Here is a 13,105-nt window from a genome sequence, read left to right on the forward strand (position 1 = left end):
AAGCTTCAAAAATAGTGTAGATTGACCGAACTATAAAAACTTGAAAATCTTAAAAATTGACTGTCCAAAAATGCATTACAAAATACACAATTTTTAGAACTTAAAATCTATTTTTTCTCATGTTCATATATATTGATGTCGAGAATATGAATTTGAAGATATTTGAGCATCAAAACAACCTTTTTTTAGTGAAATTTTTGAGATAGGCTATAATTTGATTGTTTAGAGGCTCGGCTCTATATAAACTTTTCCCAAGAAAAACAAAAAAAAGTGCAAGCGTTATTTGGGCCCTTTAAAACCCAACTAAAACGTCAGACACTGTGCTTCTGGACCTTTATTCACTGTACGGAGAAATGGGGATCTCTTCCTTTGCCAGTGGAAATGAGCTGGGTGCCATCGGATCAGGCCTCTCCACCCTCCAGCCCGCCTCAAGAAGCAGAAGAAGAGTTCTGGGAGGGTTTGCTCTTGGAGTTCAGAGGGCCATCTCAGAAAATAGTGGGAGAATGGTAGGGCTAAGCAAGGACTTGAAGTCCATGGCCGATGTTAATATGGACCAAGCAATGGCTCGCAGAAGGGCTCGTGAGGCCTTCATTCCAATTCATCAGGGTCTTGATCACTGTCTCTTCAAGGTTCGCTCTCTCTCTCTGATCTGTCTCCATCGTCTGCGTCTGTAGGTTTCTGTGTTTTTGTGATCGAAAATTCACACGTTCTGAAGTTGAGGTCTTAGATTTCAGACTCTGCTGAAATTTTCGCCGAAATTTTCGTTTTTGCGACCGAAAATGATCTAACATGGCAAAATTTTGACAAAATTTTGGTATTAAATTTCATTTCTTGGAAATTTCCAAGAAGCAGTTATTCTCCTGAAAACCAGCAAAACTACAATGAAATTTAAATTAGGTGAAAGTTTTTACCATGCAAAGTAATTTATACTTAATTATGTACAAATGTTGAATGAACTATTTGTTTGCAGTAGTTGTTATTGTTGATTGTTTAATTATATTATTATTTTTCTCAGTTTATTTGTCTTTTTGATGCAGATGGACTCACGAGGGATTCGGACCGAGGAGGTAAACTGAATAAGTCTTTAGATGAGCAGCTAGTAACATCTTTGTTAGGACCAAAATGCCCAAGATGTTCCAAGAAATTAAATTTGAAAAAAGTTTATATTAGGTTGCAAAGTAGAATTAATGATGTACCTCAAAAATCTATTGAAAAATGTTGTTTTAATGTTGAAAAACATCTTGATATTGAGATATATGAAAATGAAAAAAAAAAAAGATTTTGAGTCTAAAACTTAGTGCATCTTGCAATACATTATCTAGACCGTCCATTTTCAATATTTTCATAGGTTTATAGATCAACTTGATTTTAACCATTTTTGAAGTTTAAAATTTTATAATTAGATATGAAAATAAATTTTGAGACAATCATAAAAATGTTTTACTCCAAAATTACATGTTATGATAAAATTTGAAGGTACACTTTAATTGGATTGTTTAAGGTTGGAACTTTATAGAAACCACACCCATTAAATTTTAAAATATTTATGGTTTATTATAAGGACCAGGTTGGTGTACGGCCAACCCGCATAATGTAGAAATACGGGCTGGGCAATAAATATATTTTTAAATATTATTTTATCCTAATTTTTAGAAAATATGTATTCTTTAACATGAAGATCAATACATAAATAAATTTTGAAAACTAAAAATAATAATTATATTAAAAAAACATTTTGACCCTTAGTTACAATTGAATTTAGTTGGACGACCTATTTGCATCCACCTTTAAGATGGATGCTTTATAGCTCTGGATCGCATATTGTACAAATGCGGTCCAACCCACATGAAACAATAGAAATGCGGTTCAGGCCACATGAAACAATTGTTTTTATCATAATGGGATTGTATATAATGAGATTATTTAAACTTGTTACAAGGAGGTCACAACTACTTTTAGTAATTAGATATTATATTGGATGGCATCCGAGTCTCACAAAGTTTGAGAATATTTTGTTGGAGCTTTAAATCTAATCAATAATACTCTTAAAACCACCTCATGTCAAATTGGTGGACAAGATTGACCTCTTTGTACCAAAAGTAAATGGTCTCTTTATATGTTTTTTTTATTGTAATAATAGAAACAAATTTATACGGTGTCAATTTTATACTATTGAATTAAGTTACACTTCAAAATTCTCTAGAAGAGAGTGTTCCGAACTTGGGAAACCTTCCAATTTGATCATTTGTACCTCGAGCGGTATGAATATAAACAATAAGGGAATTTCAAGATCGAAAAATAGTGCATATTGTAATATGTTATATGGACATTTTCAAGTGATTATAGATCTACTTGTTTTATACTATTTTTAAAATTTCAAATTTCGTAACTAGGAATAAATATAGATTTGCAAGCCAATATAATATTTTCTGACATTGAAACTCCCTTGGCAAAATTTAGAGGTGTGCTTTACTTCTTCAGTATAAGGAGGACACCTCATACAAAACCTTGGCCATTATATTATATTTCCAAAAAGCAAATTGTACTAGTATGATGAAATTTTAAAAAGAAAAATATCTTCTTATCTCTTATTTGTAACTTCTCTACCTCTTTGGATATAAGGATGAAAAGTATTACTTAGAAAACAAAAAAAAACTTTTCCGATCTTGCGACCCCCTTAATCCCTTTTGAGATGCATGTTTTTACCCCAATAAAAATTAAAATGGCATCCTCTCTCAGCAGTGGGGTGGCCGTCGGTTTTTTTAAAGAGAGAGAGAGTAGGTGAAGAACGCTAGAGAGTGAGAGAGAGAGAGAGGCGTGAGATGGAGAGATGGTGGAGAGAGGAAGGCGGACGAGGAAGAGAGAGCAGTGTCAGAGGATGAGAGTGGGTGAGTACTGCTGCGTGCGGCGGCTGAGGAGAGAGCAAATGGGAGGGTCGTGGGAAGAAGGCAGCAGCAGTGGGCTTGTTGTGTGCGTTGGTTGCGACGGTTGAGGGAAGCGGCAGCTGATTGAGAGGCGTGAGGGAAGAGAGAATAGAGAGAAGAGAGAAGAGAAAAATCCGGTGACAAGTCCGTCCACCTTCTATTCGAAAAATTTCCAAATTGAAACAAAAAAAGAACATTGACTCAGCAAAGAAAAACCAACAGGCACGCCACTGCACTTTCTTTCTGTCCGCCATCCCTCTCAACCAGCTGTGGCCCGGCCCCCATTTCCACCTATTCATTCCACCTTTGCAGTCACCATCCGCGTTTTACCCCTCTTCTCAACCAAGCCATGATCACGACCCGCAACAAATCCATCCCCTGTTGCGGCCCCCCTGCTGCGGCCCCCCTGCTGCTGCTCCCTTTTTCCCATCCTCGTCCATCTCTTTTCCTTCTTCATGTGCCCAAAATCCATCCTCGTCCATCTCTTTTCCTTCATCATGTGCCCAAAATCTACAACCAGGCACCACCCCCCCTTTCTTCCATCTTACCTGCAACCAAGCCCTCATTTCCGCCACCAGCAGTCGGCCCACAACTCTGTTGCCCCCCTCTCAACCTCTGCCACCGCTTTCTCTCTTTCGCTAACCAAAATGCTGAGTTACACTTAACCAAGTCTATCCACCAAACAGTGAAATTTGAGAACCAAAAGAAAGCTTTGGCTGATTCAACAATTGCACTTGTTGTTTCAGCCACAAAATTCTTTTATTAAGCCCCGAAGGATTAAGACCAAACAAGTAAATACTAATATTTTCTATCATGCAAAAAAACCCGACTTTCCCAAAGTATAGAAATCTGGTTTTTGCTGCCATGGTGCTGCCTCTTTGATACATAGTCAAACACTGATAAAGAGAGACCCAAGAAGCAAAATTGCGACCATTGTGACCCAGAAAAGACCCAACTTGCCAAAGCCATGAAGAAAGGTTTGGCTGCTTCGATTATGGCGTCCTATGTTCTCCGCCAGCAAAATGGTAATCTTGGGGATCTCTACTTGATTGGGAGAGAGAGAGATGATGCTTTTTGATATATATATATATATATATATATATATATATATATATATGAATGAGAGACCGTGATTTGAAAGAGACAATATGTCATTTTAATTTTTATTGGGTTAAAAAATTGATCTCCAAAGAGATTCAGGCGATGCCAGATAGGAAAAATAGAGGTTATTTGCTTTCAAGTAATGTTTTTCATCTTTGGGTCTAAAGATATAGAGAAGTTAAAAATAGGGGTAAGGAGATATTTTCTTTTTAAAAAAACTAGCTTGCCGATTGAAGTGGCCACTGGACCGATCCAGATCTGCTGAATTGGTGCAATCTTGATCGTTGAAATCAAGGCAAAAAAGATAAAAAATAGAAAGCAAAGAGAGAGAATGAAAAAAAAAAAAAAAAACTAAACAAAGTTGCATAAAAGTCGTATTTTCTATATTTCTTCGATGATTTGGAGTTTAAATCATTAAAAGAAATGTTCGAAGTGAGGCAAATTAGAGAGAAACGAGTTCAAATTCTAATTCTGTCTCGCAATCAACTTCCTTCAAATCGGATCGGCAACTTTTCAAATCCTGCTTTTGGTCCATTTGGTCAATTATAGCAGCGAGACCAAGTTGATTATCAATGCCCAACCAGTGGCTTGGACAGATACACGGCGATGGTACCTGCAAATCGGCTACTTCCTTTTGGGAACCACTCTCCACTATTCGATCAGTAGGTTGGACAGTGATGGTATAGGTTAAACAGTGATCCCTACCCCTACGGGACTCACTATCTCCATCACCATCTAACCCATCAAACCATTGACAACGATGATAACCTAAGGTCATGTTATTATTATTAGCATAGGGATCATATGATATGGTTGCAAAAATATAGTACGGTCCATATGGTCCTAATGTATGTCTATGAGAGTATAGGAAAAATTGGCTGGTGCAAATTTTAACCGCCCAAAACTAGCCGGTACTAGTTTTGGTGAACAGGTCAAGTATTTTTAAAAATAAAAAATAAATTTTTTTTTATAAAATATTAAAAAATAAGAGATTTTGTTTGTAATGCATTTTTTAATGTTTTTCATCATTTTGAAGAAGATTGGAAATTGTTTTGGCTATTAGTACTTATTTTTATATTTTTTTTCATTTTTTAAAATTTGTAAAAATACCCCTAAAGCACAAATTGATTATTTAAATCTAATTTTTCCATTAATTTTGAACTTCATTTGGAAGTGCTTTGTTTAATAATGTCTTAAATATAGTTTACATATTTTATTAGATTTTTTTTATTTTTTTTAGCACTTTTTTTACCACCACATATTTGTCTGATTAGGCCGATTGAATTGGCCGATTTACTGGTTAAACTGATTGCACCGCTTCCGACCTTATGTCCGATTAACCGTCCCGGTTCGATTTTTCCTACATTAGTCTTTGACCTCGTAGAACATATAAAACATGGTCTCGTTCCAAAATGAGAATACATTGTGATCCATATTAAAGATAATGACCATGAGACCCACTCCCTGCATTACCGTCTAATCCGATGGTGATGACCTGTAGGACATGTTGTTGCCTACTGTATGTATCATATTATTTAAAGAGAAATCTATCGAAATACATTAAGATATGAACCATTTAATATCGTGTATTTATTTCTTTCGATTGAATTTTAAAATACCCGTCAAAACACAGTTGATCATGACATGGAATAGTTACAAAAGAGTAAAATGTTATATACTTCATAAGTTAGAAGGATTTTGATAATTTTCTCTTATTTAAAGTCATTTGTGGAGAACTGTGAATTTCAAACATTTTTTATTACTTATGTTATAAAGAAACAAATTTTTGTTATAGAACTGTTTTGGCTGAATAGGATTTATTTTGCAGAGTTATGAAAGGAATTCGAGAGGATTGGAGATATTTTGGAAGAGCTGGTTACCAGGAGCAGGTGTAAGCATGAAGGGCACCGTCTTCTTTTGCCATGGATATGGAGATACCTGTACTTTCTTTTTTGAAGGTGAGAAAAGGCCCTTTTCAATTATAGAAGACTTTATATAGAGCCGAGACTCTAAACAATCAAATTAGAGCCTATTTCAAAATTTTCACTAGAAGTGGTTGTTTTGATGCTCAAATATCCTCAAATTGATCATCTCAATATCAAGATCCATGGACATAAGAAACAAATGGATTTCAAGTATTGAAAACATTGTATTTTGTAACATATTTTGGACTGTCAATTTTGAAAATTTTCAAGTTGTCATAGACGTGTCAATCTACACTATTTTTGAAGCTTTAATGTTCCACTGCACCATCTAAGTGGCGAACAAGCCCAAAAACACATAGTTAAGGGGTTTTTTTTAGGGTTATGTTAGGGTGCTCACACGATGAAGTAATTTATCGGTATTTTTGGTCATTAGGAGTGTGGGACATTATCCACATGGGGTGTGACATTATCTACATGTGGGTGATGTCACACTAGTGGCATTTAATGCTCTATATGAATGATTTCACACCCCATGTGGATGACGTCACACCCCTCCTAATGACCAAAAATACCTTTAGTAAAAAAAAAAATTCATATACAAAATAAGGGTATAGAAGTGTCCAGATTTGTTGAGTACAATGATACGTTTCTGTCCCATTCAATTTCAAAATGATGCTTATTAATAGGAAAAGTGCTCGGGCTTAATTTGTTAGTGCTTGACGACTAGGCTCAATTCCTACCAAGGGTAGGGGCCCTCTCCCCACTGACTCACCCAAAAAAAAATGATGCTTACTAATCTACAAGTGGCATGATGCTCACAAGCGCTTCTCGTGTGAGAAAACACCCACTCGACCACACTAGTCATTCACGATTATGCACTGGGTTTTTATGCGTGGGGGATTGTATACTGCAAAACTCAAGCTTTTAGTACAAGGAGATTATAATCATGTTGGAAGATGTCAAATGTAACTCCTTTGAGCATGCCACAAAGTTTAAGAAATTTTTTTATAATTAACAACACTGTAACCACCTAATTTCAAGTCTAATAGCTAAAGGATGTTATAACCTTGTAACCACCTAATTTCAAGTCTAATAGCTAAAGGATGTTATAACCTTGTACTGAACTAAATGATCTCGTTGCATAAATCTCTTATATACAAATAGTAATTTGCATATCATAATTTTCACTGTCACGCAAGAATGTGCTTAGGGCTAGTGATAAGGGTGGTGAGTCACTATAAGATGACGTCTTGAGTTCCATTCCTACTACAGATAAGAGACCGTATCCCCACTAAACTACCCTCAAAAATAAGAAAAAAAAAATTTACCACGATAGATTTTTAACACCCTTAGATATTTTCGCTAGAGCCTTATCTCCCCAGCATTTAGTTTTATATGGGCAAATAAGTTACACAGGTTTTCTAAACTATTTGAGTAGTAGTACTGCACAAGAGAACAAATCTTTTCATCCTTGTCATGCATTCGAATATATTGTTGTAGTTTATCTCTTTCAGTAATCTAGTTTTTGGACAAGCGCCGTAATGATGTGTATCAAAGATTGCTTTCTAAGAAATCCGAAAGTATTACTTTCTAAATGTGCAAACTATAAAATGTTCAGCACTTCAGCTAGAAGTGATTTCTCCCAGAGGAAATTTTCCAAGAAGTCCGAATGTCTAACTGCAAAAGAATACTATTTGTGTTTTCCTTCGACCATTGGGCCCTAAAATAAATTCTAACAAAAAGAAAAATGAAAAAGGAACCATTTTTTCACTTCTACCACTTTTTTCTCCCCATATAAAACTTACAAACTTGGTTCTCATATATTTTTATAAGCCTTATCCCAAATATTAAAGGTCGGCTACATGAATCTTGTTCCTCTATTCTTAGGATCTATGGCAAAGTTTTATCTTGGCTACCTATCTAACGCAACCACCTCTTTTACCGGGGCTTCGGACGGGTAAAGTGAAAGTTTAAAGTCCTCATCGGGCTTGGGATAAGGCTTGGATGATGATGATAGTTCGCATACATGGTGTGAGATACTTTTTGCAATACTAATTTACAATTTTGATTTGCAGGAATTGCGAAGTGTATTGCAGAAGCCGGATACGGAGTTTTTGCAATGGATTATCCGGCTTTTGGCCTCTCTGAAGGGCTGCATGGTTACATCCCAAGCTTTGATAACATTGTAGATGATGTGATTGAGCATTACTCTAAAATCAAAAGTAAATTGAAACTTAATGCTTCTCATTTTCTTCTCCTTCTATACAACCAACCCCAAAAGTTGGGATAAGGCTCGGATGATGATAATATACAGAGAGAAGTAATTAACTTGAAACTTTTTATTGGTCTTTAGGGAGGCCGGATGTAAAGGATTTGCCTCATTTTATTTTTGGGCAGTCGATGGGAGGGGCGGTGGCTCTAAATGTCAGTCTCAAACAACCTCAAACATGGGATGGAGTCATTCTGGTGGCTCCCATGTGTAAGGTAAGGTGTTATTCCTAATCAAATGGATGGATGCCTTTATACAATGGCAACTAGAAATATATAAAGAGAAGAAAGCTAAAACTAGAACCGTACAAAGAAAAATAAAACAAGAACAATATAAAGAGAAGAAAACTAAAGGTTAGGCTGCCTTCCTTCTCGACCATTAGGTAAGTATAATATTTCATCTTGGCGTTTTTTGTCATGCTGATCATACCAAACATGGTAGGGCAATTGGACTTGCAAATGGTGAATTCGGGTTTTCAGATTTTAACATACAAATGTGAGGATGTTCGAAACGTAGGGATGTGCACGGACACACGCACAAACTGCGTGTACGTGCACACATCCACAAAGAGAGAGTGAGGTGTTTCTCATTGGAGCTCGTAAGTGTTTGATTCTATATATTTTGTATGGTAAAGATAATGATTTCAAACAAACAAGATTGCAGAGGATGTCACGCCACCTGGTGTTGTATTAGCAATCTTGAACCTCATGTCAAAAGTTCTGCCTGAAGCTAAGTTATTTCCACAAAAGGATCTTGCAGAATTGGCTTTCAGAGACCTTGGAAAGCGAAAAATTGTAAGTAATTCTTACATTCCTCTATTCTTTTGCTAAACATTGGATAAAATATTTAGCTTCATGTCTTTAGTTTCTTTATAATGCTGCCGACTATACCATCATTTTTACTGTCACTACAACAGCAACTATAATAACATGATTCATCTCCTGGAGATTGAATAGGAAAGGCAGCAGTAGCAAAAGCAATTATTACAACTATCAGTTGCAATAGAGGTAATAAAAATAAAAAAAAGCCGACAATCGGAATACACTACAGGGAATAGTAGTACTAGCAGCAATGGTAGTAACATCTACAATAATAACTACAGTGTCATTACTAGTACCAGTAGGAGTTCATTATAGCGTATGACATAAGTGGATACGGGCCACCATTACTTACATATTGTACTAGTTTCCTAATTACATATTCTGGTTGGGCAAAGAAAATCTGCAAACTTTCCTGAAAGATAAATATAACAATGAGAACGTTGATGACACTCTATGAATGTAGTTCTTGACACTAATGTGTTGTTGTCAACATTATGGAACCATTAAACTCATTCAAGAGTTTGCATGTTGGTCAGGCAGAGTATAATGTTATCTCATACAAGGATCAGATGCGATTGAAAACTGCAGTGGAGCTACTCAAGACCACCAAAGGGATTGAATCACAAGTGGATAAGGTAACAACTGATGAGTTCGCAAAAGAATCCTTGTTTTTCAGCTTTCTTGGCAACTTAAAATGAATCAAAGTAAAATATTTGAACCCTCATTACTCATTGGGAATCCATATGCTTGTAAAGTTAGGTGTATTTTTTTTTTGGAAAATATCTCCATATCCCCTTTTTAAGTTTTATATCTCAGTACACCCAAAGTTTCAACACATATCTTAGGTCATAAAAATTCTAAGTTTTATATCTTTTAACCCCTTAAGCCAACTTGATCCCCTTTAAACCTATTTTTCTTCCCCAAACATATATGAGAAAGACATATATCATTTCTAAACACCATCTTTTCTTTCTTCATGTGATTTTCCCTTAAATCTCTCTCTCTTTATCTATTTTCTTGCTCTCCCCTCCCTGTGTCTCTCACTCTAACTCTTCCCTGTTAGAGAGACAAAGAGGGTGAATGTTAGAGAGAGAAATTTGGGGGGAATATATCACGTAAAGAGATGAAGGGTTTAGAATGAGCATGTCTTTTTTATATTTGTTAGGGCTAAAAAAATAGTTAAAAGTGGGTAAAGTTAGTTAGGGGGTTAGGAGATATATTTTGAATATTTGGGTCTATTGAGATATGAAAACCAAAAATAAGGGTACGATATTTTCCTTTTTTTATTTTTTATTTTTTACAAAAACAAGTGACATGATATATTTATTATCATCGTGAATGAATACAGGTTTCAGCTCCATTGTTGGTTCTTCATGGAGCTGCAGATAAAGTTACTGATCCTAATGTAAGCAAGTTCCTATATGAGAGGTCGAGAAGCAAGGACAAAACCCTAAAATTATATGATGACAGTTATCATTGCATTCTTGAAGGGGAGCCCGATGAGAGAATATTTGAAGTCATTAATGATATGATCTCATGGCTTGATTCACATTGTGTTTCCAAGGTTTGAGCAGAGTTATGTTTTAAAATTTTTGGACTATGGAGGTGTTTAGGCACATCACTGACTCGGGAATAATCCGAGAGGATCGATTATTCAGTAAACAGTCGCATCGCAACGATGGGGCCTTCCCTGTTGTGCGATATAGGCACATGTGCTTTGAGAAATGGGGGTTCTTCGTAAAACTTGAATGAGTCACCCCGTAACTATTAGGAGCCTACAAAACAATTGAATATGAACAGTTCTGGCGTATTTGCAGCAATGGATTTGTGATGTTTGTCTCAAAAATTGGAGCAAAATCAGAAATTTAAGTTTTACTCCAATGTACGATAATTGTTCATATGATGCCAGGAAAGCAAATATGGCACTTATCAATTTACTTGAACGAAGTACGCTTAGACTTCATTCGACTGTGGGACATGTTAAGGGAGCTAAGCTATTTATAGGCCGTGCTGGATTTGATGCATAAAATGTCAGTAGAAAGGGATTTAAGACCCTTCTCCCTATAAAATGCAAAATGAAACTTACGACGGAAGTTTTAAGACCATGTAGATGTAAATGGGTGCAAAATAAGGCCAAATGGTGGAGTGTGATCATCGACATAATGTCCTGGATTGGGAGAAAAGTATAGATTCTGGTCACATCCCCAAATAGACTACAACAAGCTTAGGAAGAATTGAATTCTAAAGTTCTCTCTAACTTTAAACAATTATGATAACAGACCAAATGTTCAAAAGATCTAAAAAATAGAAAAAGTAACGGACCATAATAGGCAGGGGCCTGAAAAATTATATAACAAATGCCAAATAACAATAAAAATTGAAACACAACTTCAAACATTTCGACTGACATATTTCATAAATAACAGATTTAATAGGCACTATAGTTTTATTTTTCATATCCATTAAATAATTTGCATATCCATTAAATAATTTGCACATCCCTTAAATTCTACAAAATAGCAGCCTTACGACATATATAACTGGCCTAACTTTTAAAGAGTTTGACACGATGGGTGTTATGAGAGCGAAGCACCAGTTTTGCCCAACATTAAGTTGGCCATCATGCCATTGTAACATGTTCACTATTCGGCAAACTGTCATTTCACCTTTTTTTGACCCAAGAATGTTTTTTAAAAAATATATCTGTGGCTTTCATAACTTCCTGGTCTATTTGAAATAAGTATATACTATTCACATTTGAGGGAAGATCTTGGTACACCTAGCACAGTACAAAAGTGTTTTGGAGATCTTGATGATCAGTATTAGGAGTGGAGATCTACGCAAAGGGATATTTCAAATATCTTAAAAAAAGTATTTTTATGACATTACTACGTCAACCTTGATTACCACTTAGTTTCAACAAGAATCGATCGACCTAAATGCACTTAGTCGCACTACCAACTGCCCACGAGGCCGATGCATCAAAATCAAAGATGCGGTTGCTGTTTGTTTTTCCAATTCTAAGAATAAACTAGCTATGATACTATGGTCGAAATTGAAGGACTCTGATTCAACTCCCTAAGGAGTGTCATTGGGAGGACAACTATTGTTACTGTTGTCATAGCCGTTATTGCTATACTAGTAAATCAAGAAAGAAAGTACCCGGTAAGGGAGACCAATTTTCATAAACAATTACCGGGACACCAATTTTCATAAACAACAAAAAAATAGAAGCTTAATGCATATACGAGAGATATCCCTATGCGTCATAAGAACTGTGGTTGCATCAGGTCTATTTGACCTTGGTACGTCTCTAGGGGAGAACCTAAAATCCACAAACTAGGATTACAACCTTTTGGCTCATTGATTAGACTTTGGTGACCCACTAATGAGCCCTTGCATGGACTGTGAATCATGGGAAACACTCGGTTGGTTTGATAAAGCAAGTGTGGACCATAGTCTACAGTTGAAAGTGGAGTGCCCCAGCGTTTATTTATTTAATTCTTAGACCACATGGATCATTTTTCCATCTAATGAATTTGATTACGTTTGTTTTAATGATATATGATTTTTAGAATTATTATTTGAAATTTTTTATATCTTTGGATATTTTATTTATCAAATTTGGATTTATAAAAACAGAGATATTGATTTTAAATTGATTTACATATTCAAATTTGATTTTATGGATTTCTAAAAATCATGTAAGTAATTTTAATAATTTTAATATTGCATGGGAGGCCCAATATTAATGTGCCCATTATTGCATGTGAGTGGGGCCCATGAAGTACCACCTATGGTGGCACCCAAAATATTTCAGGAAAAAATTCTTTGAGAATTGAGATAAACAAATTTTTTATTGAGAGGTGCTCAACCTGATTTTCTACTTAGAAAATTGCATTGTGCTGTAAATGTCACTAAAATGAAGACTCGCTAAATGGTATGATTTAGAGATGGAACTAAGCACTGTTTTATATTTTTTAATCTATTTAAATACTCAAAAAGTTTCAGAGATAAATTTTTTATGAGTTGAGAGATAGCATATTTTTATCATTGGATGCTCAA

The 13,105-nt window shown here is 35.4% G+C and overlaps 1 protein-coding gene across 5 annotated transcripts; it reads left to right on the top strand.

Moving 5' to 3' along the window:
• Positions 1 to 264: 264 nt before the first annotated feature.
• On the top strand, positions 265 to 10,886 carry LOC18432126 (caffeoylshikimate esterase). Of its 5 annotated transcripts, none has more exons than XM_006842238.4 (8): positions 265 to 629; positions 1,038 to 1,067; positions 5,854 to 5,983; positions 8,026 to 8,172; positions 8,304 to 8,434; positions 8,876 to 9,013; positions 9,577 to 9,675; positions 10,389 to 10,886. In XM_006842238.4, the coding sequence occupies exons 1-8, from the start codon at positions 354 to 356 to the stop codon at positions 10,608 to 10,610; spliced, it is 1,173 nt and encodes a 390-aa protein (XP_006842301.1). In that variant the 5' UTR covers positions 265 to 353; the 3' UTR covers positions 10,611 to 10,886. The 5 variants fall into 5 exon arrangements, 2 of the variants coding, with proteins under 2 accessions (XP_006842301.1, XP_088712121.1); XR_016047700.1 differs by having other exon boundaries at positions 267 to 629; positions 9,581 to 9,675; XR_016047701.1 differs by having other exon boundaries at positions 268 to 629; positions 8,883 to 9,013.
• The last annotated feature ends 2,219 nt before the right edge of the window (positions 10,887 to 13,105 follow it).

The sequence above is a fragment of the Amborella trichopoda genome, chromosome 13 (genome assembly GCF_054954075.1).
Source record: "Amborella trichopoda isolate Santa Cruz 75 chromosome 13, AtrichopodaSantaCruz75HAP2 v2.0, whole genome shotgun sequence".
Classification (NCBI taxonomy): Eukaryota; Viridiplantae; Streptophyta; class Magnoliopsida; order Amborellales; family Amborellaceae; genus Amborella; species Amborella trichopoda.